This window comes from Perna viridis, chromosome 2 (genome assembly GCF_037379345.1).
Source record: "Perna viridis isolate PV_CMFRI_1.1 ecotype Kerala chromosome 2, ASM3737934v1, whole genome shotgun sequence".
NCBI lineage: Eukaryota > Metazoa > Mollusca > Bivalvia > Mytilida > Mytilidae > Perna > Perna viridis.
In genome coordinates this window covers 43,882,459-43,901,939 of record NC_142446.1, presented here as the reverse complement: position 1 = coordinate 43,901,939, position 19,481 = coordinate 43,882,459, and the positions used below count along the sequence as shown (strand labels likewise).

General features: G+C 31.5%; 1 protein-coding gene across 1 annotated transcript; it reads right to left on the bottom strand.

The window, feature by feature from the left end:
• Positions 1–265: 265 nt before the first annotated feature.
• Positions 266–19,292, bottom strand: LOC148625246 (adenylosuccinate synthetase isozyme 1 A-like). Its single transcript, XM_088568654.1, has 13 exons — positions 19,095–19,292; positions 11,719–11,821; positions 11,143–11,256; positions 10,703–10,760; positions 10,141–10,186; positions 9,178–9,239; positions 8,416–8,497; positions 6,515–6,638; positions 5,885–6,039; positions 5,027–5,157; positions 4,160–4,257; positions 2,462–2,611; positions 266–2,157 (listed from the first exon to the last, which is right to left on the bottom strand). The coding sequence occupies exons 1-13, from the start codon at positions 19,272–19,274 to the stop codon at positions 2,099–2,101; spliced, it is 1,362 nt and encodes a 453-aa protein (XP_088424780.1). The 5' UTR covers positions 19,275–19,292; the 3' UTR covers positions 266–2,098.
• Between the last annotated feature and the right edge of the window lie 189 nt (positions 19,293–19,481).

Here is a 19,481-nt window from a genome sequence, read left to right as displayed (position 1 = left end):
CAGTGGGGGTATAAAACAGCTGTAGTGAGGTCTATACAAATAGGAGATGTTATGTTTTGACGAAATATTCGAAACTGACCTTTTTTTAGTTTAAGGTAGATCATTTATTGAAATATTTGGAAATGTCAAAATTTTCTATCTTGAAATACCAATATAACAAAAATATTGATAGTGGCCCAAGATAGAAAATTAAGAGACAGTAAAAACAATAGATAAAGTCTCCGATGAATCTCTGTAATACTGTTTCAAACTGCACACAAAATAATTAAGTGTATATGTTTTATTCAACAACAAATATTTCATCATCAAAACACAGCTTTCTTGCAAAAACATTATGGTATTGTAAGGATTCAAACCCAGTTTATAAAAAAAATCACATGCAGTACCAAAATATTACAAGCAAACATGGATTATCTCCCTTCATTTTGGATTGAGGAACTAAGTAACAGGATTAGGAAAATGTTACTTTTACAAAGCATGACCTGGTGAAAATGATAAATAAGAGCTACATTATAAGTTGCATTAAAAAAATATAACCAAAATCTGTCCTACAGTTAAATAATTATGAAAAAAGATATCTGTGCATTTATTTGACTGTTTTTTAAGTAGATGTAAAATAACTTCATCTAAACCATACCTAAAGAAATATACATTGTTTAAAAATGGTTACCTGACTTTAACCTGTTTTCAGCAGCAACCTTTGTCCACTTTTTATCAAGCAATATCAAAATGAAAGTGAAGTATCTTAATGGAATGTAAATTATAATGTAAAACATACAAAAGTTGTATCTTCAAGCATGGTTACTGCTGTAAATAATGTTACTGGATTTAGAAATACATTTCCAGTTCTGAATTTTAGAGTCTGTCTGCAACAAGTTATTTTTCTTTCCTCAGAGATTAGCAGCTGTAAAAATATTTAGTTGAAAGTTGTCTGACAAACTTAATTCTTTAATAGGTATAATCCTAAACAAATATCTTTTTTATTGCTTAAGCTTCAAATGGAAGGGAATAAAATACTCCTTAAATATTCAACTTTCAACTACAATCACATAGTTAGGATATTACTTATTCTGTTTGAACTATTAAATTCTCAAAGTGTACATAGTAAATTACATTTATAGTGAAAAATGTTTTGAGTGATGCTCGATATGTATACTAGTATTCATTGAAAAGTAGGGGAGATGTTTGTGTCTTAATCTTGCACACATACAGCTATACTTCTGTATGGGAGGTAACTTATGTGAAGTGAACGCTTCTAAAGGAAGACAAAATACAAATACCTGACACACAACACAACAGGTTTAATTTGTTATTACCAATTTATAGCACTTCATACAATATTTTAAAATTTCAATAAAAATATAAATTTAATACACTGAGCAATTTTGAACACATTTACAGTTGAAACAATACACAAACACATGTAAATACTGTTTTTTTTTTAAATACCCGATCAAACAAGCTCTAAAGCTTGCTACGAACAAAACCATTTTCAGTCAATAAGAACTTGAGATTCAAACCAATGTAAACACTTTCAACGAGTTTTATACTAAAGAATCTAAAATGAAGACGTATATGACAGACCAAGTTTTCTAAAGTAAAGAGATCCAAAACTACAGATCTTAACTCTGATTACATTGACATCTTTATAACATTCAGAAAATAAATCTAAATATTAAGGATATAAAAAGGGATAAAAACTTCAACAAGTATTTTTTAAGTATAAATTTGAATTTTTTACCACAGTGGAACTAGATGTAGCTTGAACCAAAACCAGCAAAGAGATCTTTGTTCTACAATGATGTTAGCTAATGGTTGCTTTATAAACCATAATTAACACAACAGCTGAGCTGCAATGAACTATTCTAATTCAAGAGTGGCAAAAAAAGGCCAAAATTTATTAAAATTATGAATTAATAAAAATAATTTCACTATTGGTATACCAAGCAATGTTTTTTTTTAATAATATTGATTAAATTCAAAAGGCCCTGTACAAAATGAAAACCTATAAATATTAGATAATATACCACAATTCATTTACAAGTGGAATAAAAAACATTAAATTTATTCCTGGTTTGAAATAAAATCAAGAAATTCCTTATTCTAGATCTATCTGTATTATAGATTCTCTGTCTTGACCAACACCAATCCATTTTACTGAAAAATAAAGTACATGCATTCAAATTCAATGTTACCCTACAGTAATGATTTTAAAACCAAGTAACCTAGAAAAAGGATCAACTTAAATGGTTCATAAAATAGGGTATTAACAGAGCATTAAGTGATACATGGCCAGGTAATGGTCATAAATGGGGATGGCAAAATGGTCAAAATTTGCTGAAAATTGACCTTGACCTGTATTTTATGGTATTTAACAACGGTCCAAAGTTCATATGATGTTGGCCTAGGAATGACATCTTGAGACTTGTAAATCTCACATATAACCTTTCTGAAAACTTACCAGAAACATCAATCAAATCATGAACTTTCTGGACATAAGCCTGAGCATTGACTGGTAGATCAGTAAAAGACCTGGCTTGTGAAGTATCTTGTTTCCATCCTGGCAGTGTTATATAATCCACTTCAACATTTTTCAAATCTTCTGCAGAAGCTAAAGAATAAAAAAAATAGTGGTGCACCTGATCTATTGATAAAGCAAGGGTCCGGAAATTTTGACAGCCCATGCCGGACAATTCATCAAACTTCAGCAGACGTTTTTGTCCGTCTTTTACATGCTCAGATCAAAAATAAACTTAAAAAAAAAAATTGTACGTATTTATTTTAAAATAAATATTGGAAATTTTGTTATTTCATCACATACTCTGTCTTTTACAAAATATCAGAGCAAGTGAACGAGTTCAGTTTCGACCACACATTGTATCTCTTGGACTTTTTCATCACATAGGCAAACAGCTGAAAACTTCGGAGTGAAGAAAAAAATGTTGATTACTTATAACACATTTTGTATATTGATCTGTTGACTTCTGTGTTAAAACGAGTCAATGGACGAATTAATAATTACAAACTACAACTGATTTGTAGTTTCAGTTCCATGTGCTTTCGTTACCCCTGAAAGATCAGCGTGAAAATGGTGGACTTGTCAATCTTTTTTCTTAGTTAATCAACTAATAAATGTATGAAGATTTTCTGAGTTACTTAAATTAATTTGTAAACGCAATGGGGCTCCACGTGTACCTTAATTCAATTGTGCAATCAACTAATCAGTTACCGGTAAATCACAGTCACAGGTGGCTGCACATCGGCTAAAACTGACACACACCTGTCAATTAATTTCTACTAAACAATTAGGAGACAGATAGACAGGATGTTTATACACTAACAAAACCACGCAGATTGCAATTTATAAGGGTTGACAATTTTTATGTCTGATAATGGAAAATTGTCATCAGTTATTTGCAAAATTTGTCGGTCAATGACTGGCATTTTTTACCATTTCCGGATCCATGTGATAAAGGCTTCATTCCCCTAGATGTAATCTGAATCTGAATATAAACTGAACAGCGGCAAACAAAATTTAAGAGATTTCAACCAAAACAAGTTCTCCCAGATTGCAGCTTTGATAGCTGAGAGCCAAAACATATGGATAGTCTATAAGAAGAGATCATTACCGTCAAGAACTGGTAATGTTTATTAAAGCATCAGCATTCATAACTTCAGACTCTTTAACTTTGAAAACTTGTTAATCTACTACATTCATTTGATATAACAAGCAAGACCAAATGTGGATAGTATATAGAGGTTATTCCTCATTCCTTCATCCATTCTGGATAAAGTTGGTAGAGCATATGCAGATGTATCCCTATAGTTTGAGACAATTTTGAAGAATAGATGTGGCCTCCTGAGTGACACCAAAATTAAATCATTTGTACTGATAACTGCCCTTAACAATCATTCAAGGTTTCAAAGCATTGGTACATATACCTCCAAATTCAGGAGTTGAACTCTGGTTCATGTGAAGTTACAACAGAACAGGAAAGAAAGAATTTCAGAGGTATTAATAAAAAATTTATTCAAGATCGGTATATTTTGTACCAGCAATTAGACTGGAACAGAAAATGGGGTAAATTATATCATAATTTACTTATTCTTTTTACATGTTGCAAGTTTATACCTGATGAACTATAACTTATGTATATACCTGGAAAGCTATCTAATTTCTGTCCATTCAAACGATATCCAACACCAATTTTAATTTCCTCAAAATCATCTAAGATATCTAACTTGGTTATAGCTATCCTGTAAAGCAATCATAGATGGAAAAGATCAGTTTTATACAAATATTAATATTAAGGAAAAAATTAATGTGTGTTGAATATCAAAAGAAAATGTAGATGACTTAACCATTATTTAGAACGGGAAATAAGCAAATCATTATGTTATCAACTTTATTTTGTAGGGAGGATTCAAAATGACATTAACATTATCACTAAGTACTAAAATGAGTTTCATTAAAAAAAATAAATCCTCAAATTAAGAATTTCCTCAAATCTGCAATTTTAAGTGATCTGACTAAATGAAATTTGAAATGAGGGATTTGAGATTTTTTATGAACTGGACATACTAAGTCATGTGACTTGGTAATACTGCAGACATTTAATTTATTCATTAAAACCTTGAGATTAATTACTTCACTTGTGTGAACTTGGATGGCTTGTACACATTTTAAAGTACCAAAATTTTCTCCTATATAATCAAATGTAAATCACTTTGGATTTCTCAATCTTCCATTTCCTGAACACCTGAACTAATATGTTGGCCTACACAGTACTAAATCTTAGAGAATTATCAATTGCCAACTTCCTAAGAAGTTTTGTTAGTTCTGTGTTTTTCATATTTCATTTCTGAACTTCAGTTTCAGGACTTTCGAAACTCCCAATAACTCAAACATAAATGAATTGTCCTTAATAGTTGGGTCTATCAAGGCCTGACTTGAAGTCTATACTAAACTTGTCAAACTAAAGTGAACAAAATATTTCTTGTATACTCCATTGTCATACAAACTTACGATGTAAATCCATTGATCATATTAGCGAATTTCAACATGACCATGTCTAACCAACCAACCCGTCTTCGTCTTCCTGTGGTGACACCAAACTCGTGTCCTTTTTCTACAAGTACCTTCCCTAGACCCGATTCCTGTTTGATATAAACAAATACAATCAACAATACAGAAAGAACTTTTTCTTTTTATTTTTATCTAGCTTACCCAAAAAATCAGTTTATAGTGAACTATGGTGATTCAATTCATTCACATTTCACAATGGAAGATACTGTGCACTAATTGTGTTCTTCTCTATCAATGAAAATTGGTATTGAAGAATTAAAATACTATCACAGTATTTAATGAATTTTGGAGAGTGTCTGATAAATTTAGAATATCACAAACCTCATTTTGTATTGCTCAGATTGGTCTGACTTTCATAACTTATAACAGTATCAGGTATTGTCTTCCATAGAAATTAGTGAAGGCATGGTGCTTTTTGTATTTTGAAGGTACTAAACCATTACGAAAGGTTACTTTGGGAGCATCCCATCTATATTAAGGCAGTCTACTTTCAATATACTGCCTTTACCTTAGTGTGAGGGTGTAAAAGTGTCATAAATAGATGCTAACACCACATGAATATATGTGTAATTGCAAATGAGGTACAAAATTGGTCTAGGGAAATCTCCTGTTATGTTCGACTCCCTTAAAACAGGAAACTCTGGGAACACTGATAATGCAATTTTTGTAGTTCTTGGAGTTTCATTCAATAATTTTACATCCACATAAATCCCAACTTTATGGCTCTGAACTTCTTACCTTACCATTAGATGTTAAGTTTGACTACTCCATACAGAGACTAGGTTCATTTCAACTTACATTGTCTAACTCAGTAGGAAATCCTCCACCTCCTACTCTAGTGAGGTAGGCCTTTACAACACCATAGACTTCACCAAGGACATGTGGAGGTATACCTAACCCTGTACATACACCACCAACACTGCAGTTGGAAGAAGTCACAAATGGATACAGCCCTGAAAAAAAAAATAAAATTGTGGTTTTAATATTTCTTGTCCTGAATTTTACCTAACTACTTACTTAATGAAATAAGCAAACCATTAAGTAAATTTTTCTATATAATGTCCAGCTTAACTAGATAACATAGAGAAAGTAATCACCTCTTAATGACCCTGCCGCAGCCTAAATAAAAAGAATTATGAACATTTTGGAGGATCAAAATTATACATTTTAATTGGTCAAAAGTCATCAACCATTATACATAACACATTTTCTTGGGCTGAACTACCCTAATGCCAAATATCAAAAGCATACAGAATCTAAACATAAACACAGCTTCTATTTACAAAATTATCAACTTTCTATAAATATATGAGATGACGGGAAGTGTACGCTTCTCTGTATTTATGATGAAATTAAGGAAATCACATTTTAGAGGTAAACTATGAAATAAAAATTTTCCTGAGCCAAGGTTTTAAGTTCAGAATTTACCAAAATCAATATCTAGAATGGTGGACTGAGCTCCTTCAATCAGAATGTGTTTTCCTGCTTTAATAGCCTCGTGTAAGAATGGGACTGTATCTTTCACCAGTGGTCGGACCTTTTCTCTAAGTACCTAAAAAAAGGTGTATATTACAAATGTCTATCAATCTTCACTTTAATTAAGCTAAAAGATAATTGGAGTAAATAGAGGAGTCACTGCATACATCTCATGAGTAATTATTGCTCCTAAAATGTCTTTAATTGTTCCATCCATATATTATTAGCACACATGAAAAAAAAAAGCATATCCACCTATGTTTATTTATAACAAGTCTGAAATTTGGGGTGTAAGTAATCACAGTGAAATGATTAAGAATGGATATGAAGGTCTTGCAAGAAAAAATCAATTTATTTATAAACTAGAAAAACTGTTAGAGATGCTCACTAAATTGATATCCCACTCCCTATTTGATAACATGCACCTTTTGTCCTGAATCAAAATTCTGAAAAAGAGGGTGCACACTGGTAATATGTAATAAATATTTCCTGAAATTTTCATAAGAAAGGTATCCCACGTCAGGGAATGATATAAAGTCTATATTTGCTGATGTGAGACCTCAAGAAACTTTTGATCAAAATCTAAAATAGAAGGTCTACATATTCAATAATACATACAAAATGAGAATATGCGATATAGATTCTGTGAATATTTTATTAAAATTCTTTCAGTAGTGTAAGATATGTAACAGATAAGGGAAGGCTACCCTGTGTGTAATTGAAGGAAGAAAGTACGGACACTCCTACCATTATACAACCCTCCCAAACTGCTAAGAGAGGGGTATATAATGACATTATGATGCTTAGACATAAAAAAAGAAACTGTTTGATGCAACATTAAAGCCCTGCTCAGCAGTTTTATTTTTTTTTATAACAGTTAGACAATCATCTGACCAAAATTTATAAAAATCTTGTGAATTGTTTTTGTGAAATCATTGGGTTAATGGATGGGAAATGTATACAGGGTTCATACACATTTTATACCACAAAATTCAAGGACTTTTTAAGGACTTTTAAGGACAATTTTAAAGATTTTCAAGGACCCAGATTATCAAATCATCAAGGCTTCTAGGTGTACTGTTTGAGTTGGCCCTTTCAAGCCAGTGACCGTATGCAGGCATTTCAAGCCATCTATTTGAGAACTGGCACCTGCCAGGCATGATGAAAACTTCTTCCTCGAAGTTCGAACTACTTTTTTCTCAGACTGGCGAAAACAAATAATCAACATCGTCAATTTATTTTATTAAAAAAATGAACAATCAATCAAGAGAGATATGGTTCCCTATAAGTAAAACAAAAATCACATGATTGGATTGCTTTTATTTACAAAATTCTCATTCAAACTGCATATTATTTCTCGAGGACGATCACATAACCAAAACCACATCATGTTTATAAAAAAAAAAAAAAAAAAAACAGAACTAAATTACTACGCACCAGTTTCACGGAAACGGTACTATTTTTATTAATGGGAAAATATGTGGATTGCCGATATCATAATCTTTGAACGTAATCAGTAAGTCCGATGTCCGATGGTCAGAAAATGTTCTTTTTTGCAATTAAACAACACTTTTATATTGATTTGAAAGGATGTCAGATTCTCAAGATCTTTTAAGGACCTCTTTTGAAATTAAAGTACTTTCAAGTCCTTAATTTTTTACTTTTTGTTTGCAAGTACTTTCATGGATTTTAAGCACCTGTGCGAACCCTGTGTATACAAAATATGCATCTGTCAATAAACTGACACAGGAAACAATCTTTCAAGTGCAGATAAAAAATCCAAAAGGGTCACAACTATAAAAATAAACAAAGTTTGTGGATTTAAATGAAAACTACAATAGAAATTTATGTACCTTTAGCTTTTTCAGATCCTCTTCAACATTGACTTCAAGGTCATCATGATGAGAAAGATAAAAATCCACAATTTTTCTGTATCTGAAAATAAGTCAGAAAATCAGGTTGTAATTGACTGAAATAATGGTCTTTATAAAAATATTGAACTATTTTGTTACAATTCATGTACCACTTGATTTTTTTTTATAAATTCAATAGTAATAATATTCAATATGACCTCATAACAAGTTGTAGCCAATATTAAACTTTCAATGTCTTTATCACAATTACTTGTTTCATTTACGAGTATGTTAGAACCAAGACCTCTCTCAACTTTGTAATTAAACTACCGGTAATACTACATATTACTCATACAAAGCATCAGAGAGTAATACAAATACAGTAAGATTTGCAAACATTTTCCACAATATCATATTATACTTTTCTTACTATACTCTTGAAGGACTGGTCACCAGTTCAAGAAGCACCCTGAAATACTTGACAGTAAAACACATATTATTGTAAAGGTTGTGCATACTGCAAATTCAGAATCAAGATTCTGATCTGAAATTGCTTAATATGCAAGAAAATACAGATTCCAACCCTTCCAGAATCTTGAAGCAGTATGAAAACAGTATGAAACACCATATTTCAGAACTAGTATCTCAAATAAAATTTCATTTCATCATTTATTGTCAAAAGCTTCTACTCTGGAAAGGTTATAAACATAGAAAAGTTTTAATTTAGAATTTCAAACAAACAGTTCTACAATAGATACTCACTTTTCTGAAAAAAGATCAAAATCTCCGATCAGATCGCACATTCTAAGCCCATTCCTTGTTGCCTGACAAGAGAAAAGATTTAGGAATTTATCTAGTTCATAATTCTTGAAATTTACATGTTATGTGCCCATCACTATTCCTTACATGCACTATCATAGTAAATATCATTCACTTGAAAGCATTATTTGCCATCAAGACTTGATTTAAAATATAATTGTATCAAAGTAGAATTGTTAAAATCATTCTTGAATATGATAGTTATTTTGTTATTTCAAAATATATTTCAACTTGAATGCAGTTTTTTTCCCAACTACCTTGAAAGTAGATTTAAAATTAATCAAAGAACTTCCAAATAATATGTTTACTTTCCCTGAATACATTGTAAAAAAGTTGTAATCTTTTATAAAACTTGATATGTTCATAAAGCCCTTAACTTAATTTAACAAGTAATAATAATGTATAAAAATGCTATTATTCTCATGGTTACCATTTTTAGTAAGAAAAAATACATTATCTCAATTTTCAGAATTAGGGAGTATTTATTATTTTTGTCAGGCATGAAAACAATTATACATGTACACTATTCTATTCAAGGAATAGAGTTTCTAGTAAAATTGATTACAGAGGTATAATTTGTTTACAGCATTACATAAAACAGCAACATCTGGTTCACATAAAAACATTGTCAATAGATAGATGCTTAATAACTGTGCCACTTGGACATGTGTCATGACTATTTGATGTTCACACATTAAATGGATTTATAAGGAGCCATTTTAGTCTAAAGGTAGCTAAATGCTTACAACAGACTAAGAACTGAGAAAAATATGGGTCAAAGACAGAAATGGACCAATTTCTTGAAAACAGGAAATACAGTCTAACAGGCCTAAAATCGAATTTTATGTTAAGTACTGAACTCTGATGTACTGTTCATTAAATCAAATACCATCAGATTTTGCATACCTTACTGGAGTATGTCGGACCAATCCCCTTTTTGGTTGTACCAATACTGAAATCAAAACAATGCACTATAATAACAAGCAAAACAATAACCCCGAGGGGTAAAATTTTGACCCCCCCCCCAAAAAAAATGCATAGTGCATTTTAAAAATATGTGAACTGCAACCATCAAACCTAACTGCTAACTACCCATTCCAAGGAGTGCGATTTTTTCATAATAGATGATCAATCTAAAAATAGACAACTGAATTTTTTGTGTAACAATTGCAAGAAGCAATATTTTATATAATGTTACACAAGTGGAATTGCACCAGACTAGTGACATTTAAACAGCTGTTACTACCTTTAACTTAGACATGTTTTCCTCTGCCAGACTCTTGTACTAATCTAGTGACATTTAAACAGCTGTTACTATTTAAACTTACACATGTTTTCCTCTGCCAGACTCTTGCACCAGACTAGTGACATTTAAACAGCTGTTACTATTTTAACTTACACGTTTTCCTCTGCCAGACTCTTGCACCAGACTAGTGACATTTAAACAGCTGTTACTATTTTAACTTACACATGTTTTCCTCTGCCAGACTCCTGTATACCATCCACCATTTGATGAATGTCAAATACTAGAATAAATACAAGAACAAAATTTCTGAAAGTCTCAACATCAATAGTAAAGAACAACTCGTAAATATACTCAATTTTTGCAAGCATAGCATATATTCAAATATAAAAAATATTTGAACTCTTCAATGTGACAGGCATTTCACTTTCATTTGCATATGACCACTTAACTCCTGGGATAATAAACAATATTTCCAAAACAGTAAATGGGTTCTAGAAATTGAATTTGTTGATAACAATCAAAAACAAAATGCATTCTTCTCATTGAACCATTCAAGGGTCATAACTCCCACACAAAACATAAATCACTGTTTTTATTTAATCTACCTACACACCCTCAGTTTCTTTTTTTAAAATCCATTAATCAAATCACCTTATTCTTACCTAAATGTGCTCGGTCAGATATGAACAATCTGTTTTCCCAGTTTTTCAGTCCTCTTTTGACATTAAATTCTATTTCATCAAACATGTTCGGTAAATGAACCACAACACCATTACCTAGAACGATAATCATATAACTAATCCAAGAGACACCAAGTTCTTCATTCTTATACGTTTTTCTCTTAATACTTTTGTGTGTTCATTAAGTTGATGATTTTACAAAAGGTCTTTGAGAATAAAAGTTTAATCCCCCAAAAGATTGGTTTTCAGTGGTAGAATGCAAAGTAATCAAGATGTACTTTCAGCCCCCTTTTTTTGGTTAAGTCAAAACATATTTTAAAATGAGACATACAAAGTTTGACCTTGGTGTAAGCCTATGTGTTGAAAAATGTGTGAAATGGAATGATAGCAGAATTGTAGTGACAATAAATGACCTTTTCTGTGAAACACTATTACTTAAACAATAAATAAGTATCAAGTTTCTCCTTTTTCTGTGTAATATATTCCAAAACCTAACGATTACAGTCAAATCATAATCTAATAAGAAAACATCTGAATTATTAATAATACATTGCCTACCAATTACTGCAATGCAATCAGCATTGACAATTCCACTTGGCAAGATATGAAATTCGTAACGTGCACCATCAACCACAACAGTATGGCCAGCATTGTTTCCACCCTGAAATAAATGTATACTTTGTATTACCATGAATAAAAAAATTGTCTGCATTGAATTATGACAATTTGGTAATTAATAAAACTTGTCTAAACAAGACACTTTTTGAAGGGCCTTAATATCAATTTGTCAGTTTAAACCTTGGTTAACAGGAAAACATGCCTAGACCAAACAAATTCTACAGTCCAAAAGAATTAACTCTGATTTCACTGTACAGCTATTTGTATGTCTACTTATACATGTACATGCACATACTGTAGGTGGTTATCTCTTTGTTTTTGTTTTATCCTGCCATTAAATAAACATATACATGTTTTCACCATATGCCTTTTATATAATGGATTTTCCAGCAACTGCTCCCAGAAATACGTGTACACCTACAATTTCCAATTAATCTTTCTTGTGGGGGAAAAGGGGGAGGGTTTGTTTCTCTTCATTCCCATAAGGGGTCTGGGGAGGGTTTGTTTCTCTTCATTCAAATTCAAATACTCAATATCTTGTCCTAAATACAATTTTTATAATTAGAAAGCCTAGATAGAAATAAAAAGTTTTAAACTAACATGTTGATTTTTGTTTTCATTAAGGCAGACAGTCCTTCACTGGCAGGGTCACTACGTTTTATGGATGGCTTATTAAGTCAGTAAAAATTTAAATAATTCATTTTTTCATTCTACTAGCAATAAAATCTTTCTGGAGTAATACTCAGGAGTGAAAATACCCATTTATGCTATTTAATGTATTTTTTTTTAAAGAATAAGCATTGAATCTTAATGCAATGCAGCACATTAAATTCACCAAGTGAAAAGTAGATATAAAACATGAAAAACCCAACCTTGCAGAAAGTTTACAACCCTTATAATCATGTTTTCTTGATAATCTTTCAACTAACAAATTTTAATCTTGTTTTTTTGCCAACTAATATTCTCTGTGACAAGGTAAACACATGGTATTTTCTGGACTAGTTAAATACTGTTGATCATGTTGTTTGTAAAATGATACAAGAAAGAGAACACTGACAAGTTTTCAATGAAACGAAATCTTTGATTCTATAATAAATAAAAACCCCAAGTTGAATACAAATCTAATATCATTTCAAAGCTTCTTGTATATTTTTCTTCTAACATAAAATGAATTTAATAGTAGCAAGGACATTGTGAGCTTCACTGATCAACAGCAATGTGTGTGTACCAGAGAAAAAAAATTTCCTGAGATGGTCCCCATGCAAACTGATTAGCATTTGGTAGCCAGCAAAAACAGCCTTAACAGGGAAGTTCTTGAAATGGTTGAAAATGATAATTCAAGAATGTTGAAACTCACAGTGTAACAAGTAAATAAGAAATAGTCACTTATCAGGACCAATAAACGAAAATAGATAAGTGTTTTAACTTTTATCATTAAAGTCTTCAATCGATAGATTGTATGATCTAAATCAAAGCATAGCTTTTCTAAGATAGAAAGAGCAATATTTTTTTGAATTTACACAAAGCTGAGTTGTGTCAGTTTGAAGTGCATTTGTTTACAGATTACAGTCACAGGTTATGTATAAAATATTTCCGCCATCTGTGGAGAACTGTTATACTTCTGGACTTAGTACAAATTATGAATCCGACCCACTCAAACTTAAAAGCTGGAGCTTCTTGTAAAGTTTACAAATGATAATTCAAGAATGTTGAAACTCAAGATGCTCACTTCAATGGACATGTCTACAACAAATCAGGAATTTCAGTTCAAACACTGCAGACCTACAACTGTCCTTCAAGACAAATTTCTTCCTCCCATCCAGCATGTGTAATGCCGAAGTCCATAACCACAGCTGAATTTTTACAAAACTTGTCTACTTTTAAATTCTTGACAACATGCATATCTTCATGCAGTAATACATGTGTAAATGTAACACTGCATAATTTTTTATGAGGATCCAGCGAACAAATAAATGAGGAGTTGCTATCAAAATTATGTACACATTGGAAAGACAGCCAGACAGATGTTAAGTTTACTATAGTGGATCCATCCAATTAAACGTGTGCTGTTACATGTAAAATGACCATAAAATATATGACTAATGAATTTTATATCTTTCACAAATTATGCAGTACCCTTTTTTTGAAGCAAAGAAAGAACAATATACAGAGATTGAATTTCAGAATTTTTTTCCTCTAGCTAAATTTAGCAAGTACTGAAAATTAACACTCGCTAGATTTAAGTTTTTTTTTGGTTATTTCTGGACTTTACCTTTATGACATATAGAATTCCCCTGGAAAATTTTACATTTTGTTAGGCCAAGTGATTTTCATCCAACCTTCACAAAAAATATGGGGCCAGTGGGAAGATTTTATTTTTCATTTCATATTACTTATCAGATATGTGCTAGACTAATTTTAGATAATTGAAATATAGACATGTTCTAAATACATAGCCACACCCCTTTCAGTCACCAAAGAATGAAAGATTTGTGTGCTGTAGTACCTCAATACTAGAAAGGAATAAAAACCTGATTTTGAAATTCCCACCCCAATTATTTGAATTTCTGTCAATTTATTAGGGATGAGAGGGTATGAACATCTACTAATTAATTTAATTTGGTCTTATGTCAAAAATATTACATACATTATCAACCAAATCTTTTTGATGGCTGAAAAACCCTGAACTACTTTACCTATTCAAAATTGTTAGAAACTGCACAAATCAATGAAGAATACAGGCCCTGGTCTCCACAGATTGAGATTTTCCCTAAAAATTCTCAAATTTCCCCTCACAGCTTCATTTTCAAGTGATCTCTAGATATTTGAGTTGAAGGATTAGAGGAAAAACTATAAAAAATTCATGAAACTGGGGGTCTGGTAGACTTGAGATTTTTTATGTAAGATTTCCATTAAAAAATGTACATCATTGTGTATTTTGATTTTGATACATACATAGTATGTAAATAACTATTTAATTTTGTATTCTAAATTTACATAATGGTACACAAGATAAAATCTATTTGACATCTGCAAAATTTTATTATCCTTACATACTTTTAAGTACATTCAAAAGCTGCTTATAGACTGAGTTTGGAATGTCATATATGTGTGTCTAGAATCGTAATATATGTTGTTACTTCTCCCGTTGTTTGATTTCTTCACTTCCTATATATCTGGATTTGAAAGCTTTGGATATTTCACTATTTTCTGCACTTTCTATATTCCTTAACTTTTTAACATTGAATATAAGAAGTAAAATTCGTACTTATTGTTCCTAATACAGTAACAGTACATGTATATCAGGATATGCACATTTATTTACACAATTTATCTTTACATCATGTATATGCATGTGCCATTGGCATACATACAGGCACCAGGGGCAATCCAGACACTTTGAAAAGGAGGGGTGCCAGCCAAGACTTAAGGAAAAAAAGGGCAGTTACTAGGACATTATTTTATTTACCATTTTTTGTCAATTGAAAAATAGAAGGAGCGCCAACCCCCCTGCATTCCCCTGAAGGCCATTGCATGTATATACTGTGTGTGCATATGTAAATGGGAAAATAATGACCTAGCTTTCATATCTTTAAACAATTGTGTCATGTTGACATGCAAGATAACAATGAACACTTTTTTATCATTTCTACAAAGATTATCAGTACTATATGAGAATATTTATTAAGTTACTCTTAAATGTCAGTATTTATGGAATGTAGAATTTTTCCAGTATAACCAAGTAAATGTCTTAGGTTTACTCAGTTTCAAACTTCAATGTCCATGAAATCTGACATCAAAGGATTAAAAAAACTGTCATGTCAAAACAGGTTCTCAGTATGTTTTGGGTTTTGTAGGACAGGTTGCACTGTAAAACCAAAGTTTAAAACATCCTTGGTGAACCTCCAGCATTTTTGTAAACATTCATATGCACCCCCACTAATGAACTACAACAGTAACCTTGGCTTGAAAACACATTTCTAGAGCATATTGTCATATCAACAGTAACTAACTATGCCAAGTCTTGTTATGCTTAATGCCTACATGTACATGTAGTGCCTCAAATTAATATTGAAATGGTATGTAAATGACACCACATAGAAAATTGCCTACATGACTTACAAAACAAGCTTGATTTGACCTCATAAATTGTTTATATCAATAATATCCTAACAACCAAATAACATTGATTATTCCAACCACATGTTGTATGTTTGCACCTTGTTCACAGAGTATGCATAAGGCTAAAATGTTTGTTTCTCCTTACCAAACTCTACCTCCAAGCTTTGGGTAGGTAGGGAAGGAAATCTCCTTCCCCCAAAGTTCATCTGATTTCGTAAAAACCATGATCAAAGAAGTGAAAAATGTTGATTTGAAATTAAAAAAAAAAATAAAAATAAAATAATCAGACAAACTTGTCAGAGAATGGCAATAAAATTATTTGGATAGGGCAAATTTTAATGGGTGTGTAGGGTACAGGTAAACAAACTTAGCGTGGCCTAAACCAACATTTCCTTCTTACTATCCTCATAAAAAAGTAGTGAAAGAATATTTGCCTAATTTTTATTGTTTGAAGTTTAAAATCCGGTAATTTGCAACTAGAATACAGACTAAAGGAGCCCTCTAGTGTAGCATTTGTAAAAAGTCATGGAACCCAAGTCGATAAGCACACCTTGAAGTGCCAACAAACTATTGTATGAAAGTTTTAGTTTGCTACTATGCATAGTTACTAGAGTTTGGGCTAACAATATTTGATTTTCAAACTTTGTGTGAATTTCTATACATGGTGAACAACTACAGTTAAAAATTTAAGTTCATTGTAATGTTTGGTTTCTGCAATTTGGTATTTACAAAATCTGATTCCCCCCCAAAAAACTCCTAAAATATTTAGATAAGACCAAAATAAGACCATTTAAAAAGCGAGAGGAAAAAAGGGGGGCTGAGGGCTGGGATATATTTGGAAAAAAAAACAACAAAAAACAAAAACAAAAAACATTAAATGTTAAAATTTTTTGAAAAACATGTTTTTTACTCATTCACTGAAAAAAGGCAGATCTTCAAATAAAAATATTGATGCTTTCTGCTAAAATATAATAAAATATTGTACTTGGGAAACAGAAATACTTATCTGAACCCAACCCCTTTGTACCAACAGGGTTTTAATGTCTTTTACCATTCTTAGGAGTATCATACAGACAGCACAAGTCTGGTAAAGCTCACAGTGATCACTGGTATAGGCAATGCCTACTCCATACTATGTAAGAAGTTTGAATGATAAGATTGTAGACTGCTCTGCGAACTAGCACTTCCCAGCCTTTTGGATAGCAGCGAAGAACCCACTCTTAGCAAATCTCAGGGTGATGTGACAAGATTTACAAAATGTACAAGCCCTATTATAATGTACCTGAAACTGTAGGATATGCATAGAAATTTCTGTACTATTTTTCCTTTATATATGTGTATGAAGCAGTTGTAATGTTAGGAAAATCCTTTACACATAAACTTAATAAAATGTGTTGTGAAACAACAAAACAGGATGTTAAATTTTTAGCTTTTAAGGAAAAACATTAATTTACCTAGAATGTACTGGTCAGAGAGAAGCACGAACAGGAGATTTTTAGACTTAATAAATTTTCAAGTTATTTATCCATTAGATCAAAATGTATCTATGTACTTTGGTCTAACAGGAGTTTCAATGCATGCAGTAATTGGATGTGATGCCATTCCAAACTTTTCTCAGGAAATGACAAAGAATCTGCTGTTACCAACAAGAACAGTACAGGTACATGTACATGTATCTAGATCTTGCATGTTACCACCACCTGCATTTAAATGTGTGCTAATTAATTCAATAAGCAATCATTACCATAAATGCATCTCTAAGATTGACCCTGACCAAATTGGCCAAGAATAATTTTTATTCTAATACCTGTTTACATTAACAAAGTTTGAATTCCTTAATGGACTTTGACCAACTGAAATGAAAAAACTAAACAAAACAAAACAAAAAAAACCCAATTTTTTCCCTGTCACTTTGAAGGGTTTGAAATGTCTGGTAACTTAACTTTGGTTGTGTAAATAAGCAACTTGACAAAGTATTTTTTTTACTAATTTTTTTAACTAAAACTTTGAAAAAGTCAGTTTTTTGCTGTAATAATTTTTATTTGACTCCATCGAGGTACTAAAATTAAAGTGAACTAAATTACAAATCAAGGCATCAAGTACACCATATCAATGAACATAAAAGCACCTAGTATGTAATCAATTAAAGGGAAAGACCACCTTTGCATGAAGTTAGTCTCTTAAGAAAAATCATACTCATTTAAACAAAAATAATCTTAATGCAAATTGCGCTTTTGTAAAATGCACAAGGCTATGCAAAATTCAAAATCTTTGAAATACATTTTTTTATATGTGGATAGCCATCTTGCACAACTCTTCTATCTAAAGGAAGACCATAAACAGACTTTATTGATTTTTACAGATAGCTTCCAATTAGCTTGTGACGTAACCAAATGTATGTTGGCTTGGCACTGATACAAGTACTGCATTTTAATATGTACAAAACGAATTTTCCATAAATATTTCTATGATCCTATTTTTTAAATCACCAAAACATGCTGTCTTGTGAAGCTTACGATTGCACAAATGATAAAAGAGAACTCTTTAAATAAAAAGTTTTTTGACTGCCAACATGAAAGAGCCATTAGATTTTCCTCAGACCAACTAGCTGTAAATCCAGTTGTTTGTGAATGTTGTCTGACATTTGCTGACATGTGCTTCAATCTCTTCTGTATTTTTTGGGTTGAAATTATCAGGGAAAACAAAGTCCCAAATCAATGCTTTCTTCCGACATCTTAATCAATGACCCATTTTTCTTTCACTTTAAAACACGACTTTCTAATGTCACAGCTCAACTATTATAGAAGCATCCATAGGCATGGGAAATTCAAATTGTATGATTACAAATTACGATTAATTAGTTAAGAAAAGGAAATCATTTCTTTTCAATCTTATTTTCATGAACATTAAACAGACTAATTTCGATAATTATGACTTGGACAATAACATCTTCTCCTTTAAGATATATATATATTTACATATGTATGTAAAATGTTTAGTATACGAGAATATTCTGAGATGGTCCCTAATTTCTAAGTTTTTGCAACAGGAAGGTTACTGGAAGGTTATAACTGATTAACACATAAGCTACATATTAAAATATACAAATTAAATACAACCACAGTTCAATCACTGAGCACAAATGTGTCCAAATAAATTAGAAATCGAACAAGAAATTGTAAACAAACACGCACCTGACAACGACAGCAGATATCAGCATCAGCAGCGATCATGTCGACAATTTTTCCCTTGCCTTCGTCGCCCCATTGTGTCCCTAGGACCACTGTCACTGGTTTTTGGGCAATTAACCTTTGCCTTTTAGACGGAGTAAGCCCGTTTTGTTCTAAGCTCGTGGAGTCCACGATCCCATTCATAGTTTTACGTGCGAATACACAAATGACGTAAATTGTTGGCGGGAAAAATAACAGATGTGTATAGCTAGCAACCTGCACAGAACTTAAGGTACCAAAACACAAAAACGTAACCCATTTTTGGCTCTTGTTTAAATAGTTTTCTGGTAAAAAAATCGAACATAGGTTCTTCAAACAAATTTATATTGTAGACTTTTGTGCTCTCTACCA

Coding starts and splice junctions, on each gene's coding strand:
- LOC148625246 (XM_088568654.1), bottom strand. CDS start 19,274: ATGAATGGGATCGTGGACTCCACGAGCTTAGAACAAAACGGGCTTACT. Junction 6,639..8,415: donor AGGATCTGAAAAAGCTAAAG/GTACATAAATTT, acceptor ACCTTTTTTTAG/GTACTTAGAGAAAAGGTCCG. Junction 5,158..5,884: donor TTCCTACTGAGTTAGACAAT/GTAAGTTGAAAT, acceptor TATATCAAACAG/GAATCGGGTCTAGGGAAGGT.